Source organism: Grus americana, chromosome 1 (assembly GCF_028858705.1).
Source record: "Grus americana isolate bGruAme1 chromosome 1, bGruAme1.mat, whole genome shotgun sequence".
Classification (NCBI taxonomy): domain Eukaryota; kingdom Metazoa; phylum Chordata; class Aves; order Gruiformes; family Gruidae; genus Grus; species Grus americana.
This window is the reverse complement of record NC_072852.1, coordinates 60,663,361-60,680,937: the sequence shown is the minus strand read 5'-3', so window position 1 is coordinate 60,680,937 and position 17,577 is coordinate 60,663,361. Positions and strand designations below refer to the sequence as shown.

The following is a 17,577-nucleotide window of genomic DNA, read 5'->3' as shown; positions in this document are numbered from 1 at the left end:
TTGGAAGATTTTTTTTTTTTTTTTAATATGTCTTGAATGTCCTCTATCACTTTACCACTTAACTCCAGAAGTTTATTTCTTGCATTCCTGGTTCAGGAGCAGATCAGAAATGTATGTATGCATTCTGGAAAACACTGGTCTCTCAAATAACGTCCATACAGCTTTACTTCTAATGCTAGGGAGTTAATTAATTTTCTCATTTTATTAAAATCATCCTTTCTAACTGCTTGTGTCATACTGTTACTTTTTGATATCACATCTGTCCCTTGGACATCAAACCTAATAGCATATATTAACTTTCTGAATTTGTACCTGGTGTTTCTTAAGGCTAGGTCAAGGTGTTTTTTCCTATTGCACTTGGATATTGCAGTTCCAGGAAGCAGACATTGACAGAGATGGGGAACTCTCTCTGAATTGCTGTCCCACTGTGCTGTTTGACTTGCTTCTTCATAGCTGTAGTTTCACATTATTATGACTTGTTGCTTCTTCCACCTCGGTCAATGCTGTGCACTCAGTTTCATAACTTCTCAGTTTTTCTTGATCCAGAGACTAGTATAGAGAGCTCCAAAAATATGTATAGATATTCTATGCATACCCATAGAATATCCAAGGATTCATATTTCTATGTATTCAATACTGCTGTCCTTCTATTCAGAATTGATATTTTTCTTTGTTCTGTGAAGTTTTCACCTGTAGCTCTAGTTCTGCATCTCGCTAGCCTCATGTAATTACTTCTCTCTGCCCATTTGGAACTAGGTGTTACAGCATTATGTTAATTGTAGCTTGTGTGGTTTCTGCAGTGCTTGTTGTACCAAGATCTTTCTCTATAGCAAAACACTTCAGTTAACATGTTTGTGATTTTAATTTTCTTGATTTTGTATACAGATATTTCTAGGTTGTATTCGTGACGAAGACCCTTTTCTTATTTAACTCTTCTATTTGACAACCTATTGCTCCAAGACAATTTATTTTGTTCTTATTTTGGTTCTATTTTAGGTCTGTTGTAATTCAATCCTCTACCAGTGTATTACATAGACAACAGATGGATCTGTCCATGTTCTCAGTTTCTGTTGGCTTCCCCTTTGGTCTTAGTTTATAAACTCTATATCTTGGTTATTTCATATGGCAGTTGTTGATTTCACTTTGGCCAGAGTAAATCCTATCCCTTCTGTATCGCTTTCCCTGCCTCAAAGCAATTTTAGTGTCTATTACATGTTTACCCCCTCGCTGTAGCTAAAACTTGGTTTGGAGTTACCCTGAATACCCTTCATGCTCGGGACCTGGTTTAGCAGGAGTGGGTTGTCCTACGACAAAGGCAGAGAGCCATAAAGTCTTTTCTCCCATTTTTTTGTCTCAAGTGGAAAGTGTTCCAGTGCATTGCAGTCGGTATTATCCTTCAGCCTTTTTACTCTGCTGTCCTTTCTTTTGTACAAATTTGTTGTCCTTAAACCTTCATGCTTGGCTCCCTGCTAGATCCTGGAAGAGGTGTAGCACATATACCTGGAGACACAGATTATGTTCTGGTGTGTTTAATTTATACAGAACTGCTACTGGGAAATGTGGCACTAAGATTAGAAGGATTTGATACTCAAAATGAATGTACATGAGAAGCACTAAGGGCAAAAATGACAGATTCTTACATAAATTCAGCATTAGTCAAGCCTCCTCCTGATGAAGGGGGTAAAGGGCATCTCCAAAGAAGAAAGGCTGCAGTAAGGAATGGAACAACTCTTGGTGGAGATTCCCACTTTCTGTTCTGGGAAACACAGATTTTCATCAGGGATGCAAAAACTGGAATGAAACCTATCCTGAGGGATGGTGTTAGATGGAGATGAAGTCGGGCGTTACAAGCACTTCTAAAAATGGCTGTCTTCAATATGAATCTATGAATTTAGCAAGCCAGAATGTCTAGATGCATGGACCACACTACTGGTGTGACGCCACAGTTATATGGAAGGAGAGGAAGGGAGAGAGAGGTGGTTCTTAGGGGCACCCACTGCAAAAAGTCTACGAGAGACTTCTCTGGAAGACCAGGAGTCAATCTATCCAATACACCCCCATATGAGACTGTTCAGCTCTCTGAGATGTCTGACTGCCTGACACCCACAGGGAGGAGAGAGAGAAAAGAAGTTCAGGAAAACAACTTAGCCATAAGTTCTCTATTTGCTCATACCCAAGGCCTCAGCGGTGACGGCGTAGATCCAGCAGTGATGACAAGCTGAGTCATTTTGGAAACAACTAGATCGGCTATAAGCTGTCTATCCTCTTCCACATGCTCCCCAATCAGGGGCATTGAGCTGTCCATCACCTGCCACAGGAGGGAAAACCAACAGTTAGTAAGGAGGTTTCCTGGTGGCAGATGCCTCTTTCAACTCACCTTTCACACTAACCTGATTTGTGTCTCCACATCCTTGCCAACACCTCCAGTCACCATTGCCCTCCATGCTGAAATGCGCTTGACTTTCTAGGTGTGGGATTTCACTTAGGTGGTGTGTTTTTTTTTTTTCTGTGGAAATGGCATGTACTTCCCCCCCACTCCCCATCTTCCTTCCCTTCACAACTTGGAAGCCAAGCCACGCTTTCTGGTTGCTGGAGGCTTTCTAAATCAATTAAATGCAAACTTCCTTCTTCATATGTCCTGAGGAGATGCCTGTGATGGATGAGGTCTTTCTGGCATTGTCCCACAGCATTTGGGGGTGACATTGCAGCAGAAAGGGCCACAGGAGAAGGGAAACAACATGTACTGAAGCCTGAGGAGATGAGAGCAACAGGGACTGGAGGAAACCAGGAAACATTTGGAATTAATCAATGCAAAGCACTGCACCCTGAGAGGGGAAATAAACACCACAATTGTGTAATGAATAGGATGTCACCAAACCAACAGCACCCAATGCAGGAAAGTAAACTTATTCTCTGCTTGTCTTCTTGCTATTGTCACGATATGACTGCTTCCCAAGCAAGTACTATGACTGTACTGGGGAAAGCTGGGAAGCAAGACTGTGGGGAAGGAGAACTGTCAAAGGGTCTTTGAGGTAAGAAATGGTCTGACAACAACAATAATAATGAAGGCACAGCAGACCCTCAGCTGTATAGCAGCCCTAAACATAATTTTCAACAGTTCATCATAAATCAAGTGCTTTGCAAACATTGGCTAAATCCCACAGGAAGAACTGCGCTATGATGAAGTTAAGATTCAGCTGGAGTAAATATAATTGTACCAAAATATCAGGGTTGGAAGAGCTTTTTTTATTTTGCTTTTATTTTTAAACCAAACATTAAAACCCCTGGAAATGCAGAGTTAAAGGTTGCATTGCTCAAGAAAGGCACTGACGCAGGCTCAGATAAAAATCGGAAGCGCGCTCCACCCTGGCAAGGCTGCAAGAGTCCCTTCTTGGAGTGAAATGGACAGTTTTGTGCCCTTTTTTTTAAGATTTAAAGTAGGGGAAATCAGTGAGGTGGGATCATCAAGTTTGTATTCTAGTCTTTTCTTGCAGAATAACTATTAATTTGGATTAATTTCTATAGGTGTCTCATACAAACACTAGAGAAGCTGCCTAGGAAGTTTTAACTGAGGTTCGCCTGTAGAGCAAGTTGGTGTTTATATCCATGGCCTACTTGACCCAGGGGGCGAAAGGAGGTTAGAAAATTAGATGGCAGTGCTCAGCTAAATACACAAAGCAGCTTTTCATTCCACTGTCCATTTTGCAGTTTCTCTGTTTAAAATCTGATGTGGGGAAAGGAGATGTTTCCTAGCAGTGTTGGGGAACGGCCAGTTCCCGTCTGTGTGTCGCCACCCAGGGGTCCTGGGGGCTCCCCAGCAGGTTCCTGCGCGGGTTTCCCTCCCCTCCTCTCCCACCTTAAAAGAATTCCCATTTCATTTGGCAATTCCAGTTCACGCGTGAGGAAAGAGGCCCCAGCTCTCTGCAACGCACGGTGCGAGGGACCTGTGTGACCACTAGATGATGCCATTACCTTGCTAACAGCCCGGCCAGCGACGCCTAGCTCCTCACTCCCTAACCCTCCCGTGAGTAACTGGGATCAAGCTCTGGGCAAAACACCCCAAATCCTTCATATCCCCACCTTAAGAACGGCTTTTCACTATTTCTGTGGCAGCAGTGGGTGGAGAGGAAGGGGGAGATGCTTTTTGAGGCACCAGAGGGAATGAACCCTGGAGCAGGTTCCACCTGAACCAGTGAAGGTGCACCAGGGATGAGGGTATCTGCTGTCCTGCTGTGTAGTGTCTGGCAGGGGAACGTGAGCTGTGGGAGATTGCAAACACGGGAATGAACAGTCACATGAATAAGGGAAGGTCTTTGAAAATGGCAGTGATTTCTGTGGGCAAAATGACATAGCTGATTGCCACTGAACTGAAAAGGAACATGAAATGTCACCTTGTCTGTCCTCTGGGACAGGTGAATTGCTCTGGAACTGGGCAGATACGAATGCTAATGCTGAAATAAATCAAACAGCTGGAAAGAATACGTGAATCACAGACTGATTGCACTCATCTCATCCTGGGGAGATCACAGAACAGCTGGGCAAGACAAGAAGGGTCGGCACATATGGACCCGGCTTTTGTAGCTGGCCAAGGTCAGTGGCTGCTCCTGACACAGCTGCTGTTGCCTGATAAGGTGTATGAGGGGGGAGTGGAGAGCAGCTGGGCAGAGAAGAGAATCAGGAAAACCCCATCCCGCTCCTCCCCCCCGCGCTTATCTGATGCTGAGGCCTGAAGGCTGGACTTGTTATTCCATGCTCTGATGTGGAAGAGCGGGGTGTTAGGTGATTTTTAAGGAAGGAAGGAAGGAAACATGATCAGACATATCAAAAGAAATGATATAGCAGTGCTGAAGGGATGGGCAGGGCTTCTTGCAGGGCAGCAAGGAGCATGTCTAGTAACACAGGTTAGCTGTATGGCAGGTAGCGCCTAGATGATCCAGGGGGAAGAATAAATCCCATGGATCATCCTCCATTTGCTCCATATATGTCAGCATAGCAGAGATGTGGAAAAGGGTTAGATTGCCAAATAGAGGGAGAGGGGATTATTAAACCATACATACTGATGAGCTCTTTTGAGAATCTGGCTGTTAACAGTGGTACTGAACTTGTGCTATTTAGAGGATCTGGCCTATCTGATCAAGTGTTGACTATTTATGCTGAATATTCCCTTAGGGTGACAAAGTTCTTTAAAGCAGAGGAAAAAGAAATACCAGAATTTACCGTTAAATTCACAGCTGTTTTAATAGAATGAACCTTTGAAGAAATCTAACGATTTCTTCAAAGTTTTCAATATGAGTCATGAAAATGGTGCTTAAGTGTGCTAGTGCTTTGAAAGGCAGAAGTGTACTAGATTCTGCTGTTTGCCATGGGAAAAGAAAAGAAGGTGAAGTTCAAGTAACAGCAGGTACCATGGGTGCAAGATTACTCTTGTGCTGTGCTGATAACTCGTCTGTCTTAATCTGATTCTGTTTGCAACAAACCACTGTGATAAATCTTAGTTTATAGAACTGGCCATCACTACCTCTGCGAATCTTTCCTAGACAACTGCTTTGCACTGTGAAAATTAATTACTGCCTGCAATTGCATTGTGCAAATTCCTTATTTGTTCAGCCCATTTAGGCGCGCTTTCTTGTAAAATGTCACAGCACACTGTTCCTTCTCACCAAGAAAAATACAACTGTCGCACTGTCAAATAACTTTTTTCTCCCACTATCAAAAGAAATAAGCAAAATAAAGGATCAGTTTCAAACCAAGAAAAGTACCCCAGGAAGTAGGCTGGAGGCAATTAATTACTTGTCAGCATTTCCCTCAGATCTGCATAATGTAGAAAAGGTGCCTGTTTGGCTTTGTTCTGCCCTTTGTATTGCACTACTCTACTCCCTTCCCGACAATGTCCATCAGCCTGGCATCTGAATGCCTGCTAGATGTTGGTACATCAGGCCTGCTCAATCAGGTTCTCTGCTGGGATAATTCAGCATGACCCATCTGAGGCTGATGTGTTTCTTCTGATTTGTATCATATCAGATCCATTGCTGTTTACCTTGGGAGAGAGGAGTATCAGCATGCATTTCTCTCTCTGTGTGCAAGCTGATGATGGCTGTTGGTGTATGGATGTGCTTTTCATCCAGTCAGTCACACACAGGAGCAGATGTGAAAACCCAGAGGTATACCCAGACAGAGGCATATAATCCTTAAGCACAGAATTAGCCATGTGTGCACGTACATAGGCCTATATGCAAAAATAGATGCAGGGATTTGAAATTCACATCTCACATCTGACCATGTATGGACACAGTCCAAATGCCCTTACAGTCGTCTCTAGCAAGACTGCTTTCTTGCTCTTCCTTTCTCAGCTACATGTGCATAGAGGTATAAAAGTGTGTAGCAAGGAGACAGCCTGCTCTGGGGGATGCTCCTCTAGGTGCTGATGTATTGCATACAGGAGCAGACCCATCAGCCGCGGCCCCATCACTTCAGGAAAGACAGAGGCTCGCCAGTGTTTCGTTGCTGGCAGCGCGCTTATATCACATGGCCTTTGACAGGTCACTGCTCCCCGGAGAGCAGATACATAATGCAGGAATGCATAGTCGCTGGAGGGCTCATGTGGTTCTCATCAGCATCCCAACCCTCAGCGGGTGGGACTGCTCTCCCACACATAGCTTTCCAGTGTGTCAGCACCCCTGCATGAAGCCATAGGCTGGCTCTGCTCATCTTCCTCAGCTGGCCTGGGGTGGTGGAGTTTACAGCAGGTCAGATGCTGTGCCTCCTTGAGTCACATAGTGACAGAGGCACTTGCTTACTTGCCAGATTTTCTCTCCCCCAGAGTGTTTCTTAAGTTTCCACTTTGATTTTCTGGCCAGCTTTTCCTTCTCTGCCCTGTTAGGATGACCTGAGTGTGCTATCCATCCCACTCCCATGTCTGCCTCCTGACCTGGCAAGGAACATGTCAAACTTTAGCTCTCAGAGCCACAATCTGTCCAGCTAATGGGGCTCTGAACACAAAAGTTTGTAGTCCGCACTGCCCATAGTAACTCTGTGGTACTTTGTCTTGCTGGTCCAGGCAAAAGATTTTAGCAAATACACCTGTTTTTTTAATTAAATTGTTCCTGCTACTTACGGACCTTTTTGCTACCCTCTCATCATTTATTCTGCTGTTTTAAATAAGGTGCAACTAGGATTTTTATTATTGAGGTTCTCTTTAAAGTGATTGGAGAAAGATAGGTTCATTCAGATAGAAACTGAGATTTTTTTTTAATGGTCCCAATCACCTGCTGGACCTCTGCATGGGCAATGTGGGGAGGTTAACATGACTAATATGCTAACATCATCTAGCACCTGAATTCAGGTTGGGCTGAATATAGGCATGTTTGTCCATGATGCTGTCGAGCCCTACTAGCAGCTAGGAGAGATACACTGGCTTTGCAAGTGCTCAGAGTAGAAAGGATGGTACTGGGGCACTGGTGCAGAGGTATGCCAAACTTTAGATGCTTCCAGCAGCACTTGCAGGCTGTTATGTGCTCAACAAGAAGGCAGCTTTCACATCTGTCCCTTGCTGGTAAGTTTCCACACTGTGGGGATTTATCAGCTGGAAAGCTGGGGTGGCCAAGCAGTCTGTGACTCTCCATTTCCTTTCGCAGTCCACATTGAGAAGCAAAGGTATTTCAACCCTGAGACCTTGGTGCATATCTGTCAGTTTAGCTGGGACTCTAAATCATTCTTGCGTGTCAGTGGGCCACAGCTTGGAGGAAACAGGTGGGCACCAGGGAGCAGTGACTGCTGGACCGTGCACACAGGGGTAAACGAGCACATTGGCGCACATGAACTCCGAGGGAGCGTGTTTGCAGATACACATCCCAAACGAGACTTGCATTCATGTTCCCCATGCTCTCACCTCAATGATATAGTCTTTTCCATCTTTGCCGTGGACTGCTTTGACAGCGCAGATGTCAAGACCTCCAAACATTTCCGCACAGGCGTCCGCCCAGAGTCTGTACCTGCAGAAACCACAGAGACATGGCCAAGGATTAGCTGCCATTGGGTAGTTCACCAAATACAGCCACCCGTCCCTCTGCCCATAAGAGCGCAAAGAGATTCGGGAACCCTTTTTATCATAAGGCAGACTTCATATGTTCTGCTGAGTCATTGCCAGCCTCTCTTGCACAGGAGATGGAGCAAAAAAGAAGAATCTTGCCTAAAGTTTCCTTTCATTTCAGATTGTTTCAATCCCGCCCTCAAAGCCACCTTAAAATGTTTCTTTCCTTCCTTGGTATTTACATCAAATCTCCAGTTGGTTGTCCTTTAGCCAAGCTATAAATATTTAGCTCATTTAATCTCCCAGTAGTGTTGGCCCCTTAGCGTTTGTATTGGCTTTGCCTGAAAGCCCTCCATTATGCAGGCAGCTTTCTCCTGATAAGATGTCCTGCACAATGGGGCTGGAATAGGATTGGAAAGTGAGTGCAGAGTTTAGCAGGGAGTAGCCATCCCCTTCCTGGTCTGTAACCCTGTGGCTCCTGCTTTTCACAATTTACTCTTTCAATTTCATCCTTTTACAGTGTCCTGCCTCCCTTCTATCCCCTGGGCGTTGCTCCTAGCCAGGCGCTCCTGTCACACGGACCAGGCACTGCTTTATCAGAGGGAGACCTACAGGCTGTATCCCTTTTCTCTAGCCATCCCAGAATGGGAACGTGAGCTGGTATGAACAGGGGCCAGGCCTGGCGGGTGCCCCCTTAGCTGTCCTGGTGTCAGATGAGAAGAGAGAATGACAATAGGCATATTATGGTGGGACTGCATCCCCACGCTGTGGAAATAAGGAGGGAATGAGGCGGCCTGGTTTTATTTCCTGTGCAGCTGCGCTGCAGTCCTGACTATTTCAATAAAAAGAATAATCTCAGAACAGCAGATCTGTAAGCAGGACTACGACAAGATGAGGGAAGGGGAGGGAAGGCCACAGTCTCATGAAAACACTGACATTTTACAGACCCTACAGGGACTGGGAAAAGAGCTGTTCTGGCCAAAGAACAAATTTATGTCCTTGAGGGCATCCAGAGTCCCCATAGCTCGACAATATAATGATCAGCTTGTGTGAACACAATGTCTGTGGGAAGAAGCAAGAATATGGCTTATATGATTATCGGTGCTCTCTTATCCCTAATGAGGAGGCCAAGCACATTCACCTCAACCCCCCGAGGAAGACAGCACCTGAGGAGGAGTCAGTAGCATAAGGACGAGGAGAACTATGGGCCCCATGAGCCGGGCAGGAGGCACAGCAAGCCCTCCTTGTGCACTGCTGTGGCCCCACACCCAGGGGCACCATCGTGGGAACCACCGCTCTTCCTGAGGGACATCTCTAGGTGTCTGGGTTCAGCAGCCAGGCTCAGGGAATTGTTGCTCATGCCAGAGACCCTGATAGCTACATGTCTTCAACATTGCTAGCCCTGAGCGAGCACTGGGAGGCATCACGGCTGCTGGGGTGGAATAGCAGTGCTATGGGACAGGAGAGTGTATTTATGCATATGCATCAGGGGTAGCATTTGCAGAGGATTTACTGCCATTTTGCCTAGTATTACCTGAACCTGTCAATCCTTTGGGCTACTGTTCAATACAGTAGATACTTCAGGTTGCTCCTACTCATCAGAGCATTTCAGCACATTCCTGCCCTGTTGCATGCACTGATGACTCACAGATTTTGACGGGATTTGTTGCATTTATGACTGGATAAGGCTAGAGTGGTGAATTGTTATACTACATCTATAAAATGAACCTTCAATATGCAGCATGCTAGCAGGAATCTGGGTTTTAGTCCTACAACACTGCAATGACGGAATGTCTACCCTTCATCTCTCTAGCTTCAGCTGTGTTACAACCAACCAGGATGCATAATAATGTCCAGTTCCCACAGTCCTATTAGGGTCTTGCAGAGTCACCTTCAGCATCTGATTTGGGGCTTGGCTTGGCTTCCCTGTTTCACAGAACTAAAAGTGCAGAAAGGACTGTAGATGATCACCTGCACAACTCTTGTACCCCAAAGAGGAGATGTTTCTTTGATCTGATCTGAAAGAGTACGGAGATTCCCCATGTCCTCCACGCAATCCATTTCTGTGCTATGCTATCCTTACTGTTAGGAAATACAGGAAATGTTCAAATGAACCTTTTCTGCTACAATTTAAGCCTGTTATTTCTTACAGTATTATATTAGTAATATAAAGAGTGACTAATGCCCTATTAGCAGCCTTTTACATATTTGAAGAGATTGTGCCCTTTAAGTTTTTCCATCTTTAGGATGAAGTGGTGTTCAGTTTGTGGTTGACTTCTTCCAACTCTGTGACGGCTAATGAAAGAAAGTGAACCTCTACACTACAGGCATAGATTCATTATGCATGAGTCTACAGCTCTACTGGAAAAATATTGGACTGCTGACTGAAAAAGGTGGAAAACTACATAAGCAATTGTTGAATGCTTTTCTCATAGGTTGGTTATGTTTTCTCTGAGTGTTCTCTTTATTGTTCTTTGGGCTCTCTCCAGCTTCTTGCTATTTCTCTTCAAATGTGGTGCCCGAACCTGGACAGAGTCAGAATTAATCATGATCCTGACAAATTGGAGGTATAAACTGAAAAAAAAATCTTAGATTTACTAGGGATGAATGCCTACACATAACCTATAGATTCTGTAAATCTACGAATAACCTACTTAATAGGATGGAGAACAAGTGACTTGGTAGCAGTTCTGCGGAATAGGGTTTGAGAATTACAGCAAAGCATAAGTTACCATGAGTCAACAATATCATGCAGTTGCAACATTAGCAAATAACTCAGTGATTTGAATATACGGTAGTACCATCTGCAAATTTTAATCTGTAAGATGCGTGAGGCAATTCCTTCTTCTCTGTTCAGCAGCGAGAAGACCTTAGCTAAAACAGTGTCCACTTTTGGGAGACCAATGCAAAATAGTGCTTTCAGCACTTCAGCTGACAGATTTTTCCCTGTGTTGAGCAGAAGAAAAACACTTTTCTGTGTCTGCCTCTCATTAGTAATGTACTTAGAATAACTTCTTGTTACTTCTTGTTTTGTGCTGTGACCTTTCTGATTTTATCCCTACATGTTTGTGCTCATGTGCTTGACCTTAGCATGCTGGTCTTGTTTCCTGTGGCTACATTCACTAAAGATCTAATGATTTAGCAATGTTGGTCTCTAGCTGTACTTCCAGTCTGTTCTCCAAAATAGGACAGTTTGCCTTTGTGCCCTTAGCATTTTTTTAAGGAAACACTCAGTCTTTTAAACTCCTTTATCCAGCCTCCCGGGAGACCTCACTTACCAGTTCTCTCAATTAACCAAAGACTGAAATACAATTCCTCCCTTCTAACCCAAGAACAGCTAATACTGTCTTGAAACCCTCTTCCTTACCTCTCTGTCATTGCAATCTGTTCTAGCATCGCAGAACCTGTGTTTGCCTTCCAGTTGCCAGAGATGGACGTCCTCCTAGGAAAACAAACCAAAAAACATAACCTGAACATGAAAATACACTCCTGCCCCATCCTCCCTCATACTGTAGTCCTCATTCTTGACTCAGTGCTTGTACAGGAGAGGATGAGGCGAGGTTCTTCCTCACAGAAGCCTTTCCAAATCCTGCCTCAACAACACTCCATACAGGACATGTTGTTCAGACTCATGAAAAACTGAATGAGGAGTTAGACAGGGAAACCTCCAAGGAATCTTGAGCACACATCAAGCTCTGTGAGTACTTTCTTTCTTTATACATCAGGCCTAGGAGAGCTGAAATGTCTGTAGAAGATCTCTGGGATAATCACCCTTGTGTTCTGCAATGGGTAGCATCCTCCATCCATGGAAGAGCAACTCTCCAGGCAAACATCTCCCTGAGCAGCTTTATAAATGTCACTCTGACATTCTGGGTCTCCCTAATTTTGATTGCAATTGTATTGTGTCATAGAATATATCATTATACTCCCTTTTCACTGACTTTTCATTGACCTGTCTGTGGCTCACTGTTTCTGGACTTGGAGAATTTATAATTGCAAAATTGTTGGAGTCTTGTTAGCTGCAACTGATGGTTAATTTCCAAAAAAGCTACTGTTGCTAGCAAATCCTTGGTTTCACCATCATCCATCAAAGGGTGAAAATTTTCCTTTTCTTAACCTTAGGCACAAGGCAGACCTCGGATAGCCTGCTGTGACAACACTGTGCAGATAACTCTGGCATAGTGTACAAGCTAGGACAAGTCAGCAAGCTGACAGGATACATACAGGGATCACCTCCATGTTGAAGGAGATTTAGGTAGAGATTTAGGAGGGGAGTATGAGGTGTGATCCAGCACTTCAACATGAGGTTGTGGGAAACCTCCTTGCCAGTTCTCTCACCTTTTCAACATGATGTGGAAAAGAGACTCTGAACTTGCAAAACTATGTGAAGCAGTGGTAATACTGATGTCCTGCTAGAGTGTAAACCTGGATCATTATAGCTGACTGCCTAAGGTACCCCTTTACTCTGGTGAGGGACAGCCTGATGTCCTTTTTCCATTTCTCTTCTGAAGTGGTATGTATAGTTGCTGTGAAATTTAAATGGTCTTTGTATCCCATATTTAAAGGAGTGGGAGGGCAGCCAAAGGAACATGATTACTGTGTTGAATAACTGTATTTCCATATAGTTGACTCTTGTCCCTTGTCCCCTTCACCCAACATCCATCTTCCTGCCCTACTTTCTAAGCAAAAGAATGGATTCCTCCTCAAACTTTGATTGTTATGAACCCTTTGATGGCCTGTAAGGTCAGCGTTCAACCTTCAGCCTCTCTTTTTCTTTTGACATGGGATTCTTAGGATTATGTTTTTAAGTTCTGCAATGAGAAGAACCACTCTTATATTAACATTCAGTTCAGAAAATTGCCCTGCAGTGGCAGATGGCATCCAGAATCCCATTAGTACTGATGAGAACTCCCAGAGTCTGATTATTGACAAGATGACTGGATATCAGTGTTTAGAAAATGTACCTGGCATACCAAATGTAAGCAGCTGTGTCATCCCTAAGAAGACCAAATCACAGCTACACAGTTTTACAAGGAAATTTGATGCGGGAAAGTGCCAAAAACAGGAACTCTGCTCTGACCATTGGGCTGATTGGTTTGACTTGTTTATGCCTACCCATCTCCAGCAAATATTAGGCATGATACAAAATATTTCTCTCAGCTGTATCCCTAACTTTCCTGTTAGGGAACTTTCTTGTTTTTAAATGGAAAAGCTTCATTTGAAGCCCTCTGGACCAGTCTCCAAATTCCTACACCACAGCCTCTGTTAAGATCACTCCCTTCCAAGCATGTCTGAGCAGTTCATGTGTCAAGTGTGTCACCAAATTATTCTTCTTTCTCAGGAAAAGTAGACCAAAGACAAAGATCTTTCCCTAAGGATGCCGTGCCTCAAACCACATTTCTCTCAGGGACTCAAAGTCAAAGTGGTTCCAATCATCCTAAACATCAGAGGGCAACATCAGTTTACAGTCAGTATCTTAAAGGAAAGGACCCCAGAGTTTTAGGGATCAGTAGATCAAGCAGATTTGTGACCAAGACACCTTCAGCATTGCTTAGGATAAGTGGGTAAACTAGCAGATCATGGGCCTATACTCACCATCTCCCAGCTGGGCCATTCCAGTCTAAAAGTAGCTCTAGTTTACACACAGTTGAAGTTGTAGCCCCTGCAGAGCATATTGAACTGCATTTGAGGTGACAAAATCAGAAGTCACACTCATGAAACTAGTAAGCAAAGGATATTACCCTCTTACTAAGAGCTGGTGGCAAGGAATATTCCACCCCCGAAAGTCAGCAACTGCTGGATTCATTCAAATTGAACAACATTTCACAAGTCTTAACTGGAAATGATCCCTCTGCCCCCAGTTGGGGTGAAGGTGGAAGTATAATTCCTGTCCCAATTTCCCCTGCCACATGAGCAGTATTCATGTTTTCTTTTCACCAGTATTACAATGTCAGTCAAATACATTTGGTGGAATTTTAGGCATGTATCACATGCTGCTTATCTGCTCTTTTGAGACTGGCCTAAGGCATGGGCTAAGTAGGTGTTAGTACTGTAAATCTGGAGTCACTGCACTGAAGTCAATGGGAAACTGAACTCAAGCCTTGGGTCATGGGCTGGAAGGAAGTGCATTGAACATCTGGGGCGGGGAGGAATGCATGAGTCACCCTGCAGCATCCTCCCTCTGGCAGATGCTTGGTGCAAAGTAAACATATTCTGGAGAATTTCGGTACACAGTCTTTTCTCAGACAGAAGGGGGCTTTTAAAGTCTATATGTGTGGGTGAAGGTATAAAAATACTGGGTAGATTCCATGGCTCACAGATCAAAGCAATTCACTTAGTATGTGTGACTACTGCAGATGCTGTAATTGCCTTTAAGGCTGAGATTTGCTAGCATGACTAATGATTTTGAGTCTTCTATTTGAGACACCAGTGAGAGCTCTGATATTTTGGGTGCTTTTACTTCTGTCCTTGGACATAGTAGGGACTAATGATACCTTGGAAATAACTTTCTATTCTGTCTGCTGCTGGGACAGAAGGAGCAGCCCCTGATGGGACTGGCTTTACTGCTATCCCAAGCTCACATCCATAAATGGCTCTCTCAATATAAGTCAACCTTCTGGGATAGCAAGTTGCTGGGTGAATTTTTCTGTTTGCTTTCTTTGCTAATAAGCTTCATTTCTCATTAAGGTGTTTCCCGTTCATGGCTGTTTTCATGTGAAAATATTTTTCATTTAGCAAACAATTGTTTGCGCAGCTATATTCCCGAGTGGGATTAGCTCTTAGTGTGACCGTTTTCTTTCCTCAGTCATCTGGTATTATTTCTGATCCCTGTCTGGATGACTGTGTAGTGAGTGCGAATAATAAATGGGGAGAGGATATGGTCAGGCTAACTGGACCTTTGTTTCACTTAGAGGCAGGCTGGGAGCAGGCTCTGGAGCCAAGGCTGGGTAGGTTGGCAGGAGTAGGGAATTTTAATTGATATTTTAAACCTTCCTTCCTTTGGCCAATTTGAGCCAGACTCCCTGAGACGTTAATGTAATATTAGGCAACAGTGCTATTGTTGACCTGATCAGATTTAAAACAAATTTTCTCTCATTGAGTTCACATGAAGTAGCTGAGTGTCTCACAAGTCCTTCCCATGAAGAATGTGACTCAGTCATTATCTAGTTTACTTAAATACCTCTGTGCTAGGAATCCAGCCAGGAATTTTAGGCAGCTATAGCTGAAAAATATGTGATCGTGTATATTTGATTATCTTATTTAACTGTGTTTCACCAGAACTATGGCCTGGGGGTTTGTAAACATGGACCCAAACCTCACAGTGTTGTGGGTGTTAAGTAACGTGAAGTTTATCTGGCGACTTGAAGAATGTACTGCTGGAGCTGTCTACTTGTCCAGAATTTTGTGGCTGGATAAGGAGCTTCTAGAGAAGCTGTGTAATTTGGCTTTTCTTGTCTACTGGCTTGCAGTAAGAAAAAACAGGTGTCTTACAGACTCATGTGGTTACTTTTTTAATTGAGCTTGACGACTACTGAAATTTGGCTGAACACTTTTTAATATTTTTAAACATACCAGTGTTGAAGGTTGCCTTCATGCCACCCCTCTCACTACCCCACAGGGCAGGGAGGAGCTTTGAGGCACCCATAGAAATGTCTCTCCTTCTCCTCTCCCTCCTTTGTACACTTCAAGGAGCACACATGCAAAATGCCCATGGAAACCCTGCACGCTGGCCAGGCTGAGGCCATTCGTACCTGGTGCCATGTGCTCCTCGTGCCCTTGTGTGAGCGCAGCGCTGTGATCTCCAGCTGGGGAGAGGATGGGGTGTTGCTATGGGTTGAACACTGTAGGACTCCATGAGTTGCAGCTGGCTCTTACTAACATTTTGCCACTCTGCCCCAACCTTTTTTATGGTTTCCCCCAGGTGGGAAGGGCATGGGTTCAGTTCCCACTAGAGGGTACTGGAGGATTTTGCTAAACTGCTGGGAAAGATGAGCCCTTTCACAACAGGAGGGACAGGTGATAGCTGATGGCAGAGCACTCTTGTAGTGAGAACTAACTGAAGCTCACACACAGGTAGAGAGAGATTTACGTTCCAGAAACAATGAGTTGATGGTGAGTTATGGAGAAGATGATCGGTGGATGAGGGATCTGGGTTCAGAGGTTGAAGGACAACAGCAGGGCTATTCTTCAGGGAAATTAAGTCAGCTTCCTACTCCTGCCCAGAGCAGACACTGACTGAATCACATCCACAGTGCTGTCTCCCCCCCGACATCTCACTCTGGCATAGCCATACACTCACATGTAAGCCTTGTAGTTGCTGCCGATTTTCTGGATTCGGATGTCGTACTTGGAGTCAATGAACGGCTCAGTGGTGGCGTAGGTTTTTGCCATGGCCACTATGCTGGCCATGTCCCGGAAGTCGTGCTGGTTCTCAACTTTGACCTTGATTTCCAAAATCCGGTGAAAAAGTGACAAGAACAAAAAGAACAGGAATACTTTGTGAGCAGAAGTCATCTCTGCCTGAATAGCACAACGCCAGTTAAAAACCACACAGAGGGAGCTGAGGACAGAGCAGGGATTGTGTGATTTAAAGAGAGAAGTTCCCCAGACCAACCCAGAGCAAATCAACCCCTTTCTCCTTCCTCATGCACAAGCCCTGGTAAAGCTGGCATCACGGAGGCAGCTAGACCTTTGCCCACATGGCTCTTGCTAATGCTCATCGTTTTTATGATGCTTTAGAAAAATATTTGATGTCTTAAGGAGCATTACTTCATTCAAACATTGGAACTATTTCCCATGTTGAGATGGATGAAAACAGTATTTTGGGTGGTCAGGAAATAGAAACCAATGCCAGTAAATCAACAAGAGAGCTGGTTGTCTGCCACCTCAAGGCTTTATTTCCCTGGCATTTCACATTACCCCCTCCAGACTTTCTTTTGAGGAGCGGTGCAGGTCTCCCGGCTGGAAGCAAGCTCTGAAGGAAAAGGATGTTTCTGGGGGAAACTGTGATTCTTGGGGAGATTTGTGTGAGCATGATGCCATGGGCACATGTGTGGGACAGTTGGTTGGGTGTTAGACTTGGGCTGCACTTGGAAATGAGAAGGCAGCGGCTTATGAACTGGAGATTTTCTGAGAAGATGGCTTTTTTTCACAGATTTGTATTCAGTTATAGGAAATGCTCTGTATCTTATATAAAACAAACAAACAAACAAACAAACAAACAAAACAGGAAGAAAGAAGGACCAAACCAGTAGAAGCTCTAATGATATGATCAAATCTACAAAAGCTCATTGATTTGGGAGAGGAAAACTGAACAAGCAGGTAACAAGAACATAGTGGACAACTTCACCTCATTCACACTATCAAGCCCAGCCTTTAGTCTATTGGCAAAAACTTGTTTCGTGCATCAGAGAAACTTGTGCAAATCTTGTTCCTTAGAGCCGGATGGATGCAGGAAGGGCGGATTAATTGGTGGAAACAAGACCAACACTGTGTGAAAAGAGTGAGTGAGTGACTTTACATATTACCTACACTTTGTAGTTTGGTAA

At 44.2% G+C, this 17,577-nt stretch overlaps 1 protein-coding gene across 2 annotated transcripts in view; it reads right to left on the bottom strand.

The window, feature by feature from the left end:
- Window positions 1–17,577, bottom strand: part of SYN3 (synapsin III) — a 199,213-nt gene that overhangs the window by 6,769 nt on the left and 174,867 nt on the right. For both annotated transcript variants that reach the window (XM_054813139.1, XM_054813140.1), the window contains 4 exons: window positions 16,329–16,471; window positions 11,397–11,471; window positions 7,889–7,991; window positions 2,174–2,308 (listed from right to left, as the gene is read on the bottom strand). In XM_054813139.1, coding sequence (XP_054669114.1) covers window positions 2,174–2,308; window positions 7,889–7,991; window positions 11,397–11,471; window positions 16,329–16,471 — 456 coding nt within the window. The remainder of the gene's footprint in view (window positions 1–2,173; window positions 2,309–7,888; window positions 7,992–11,396; window positions 11,472–16,328; window positions 16,472–17,577) is intronic.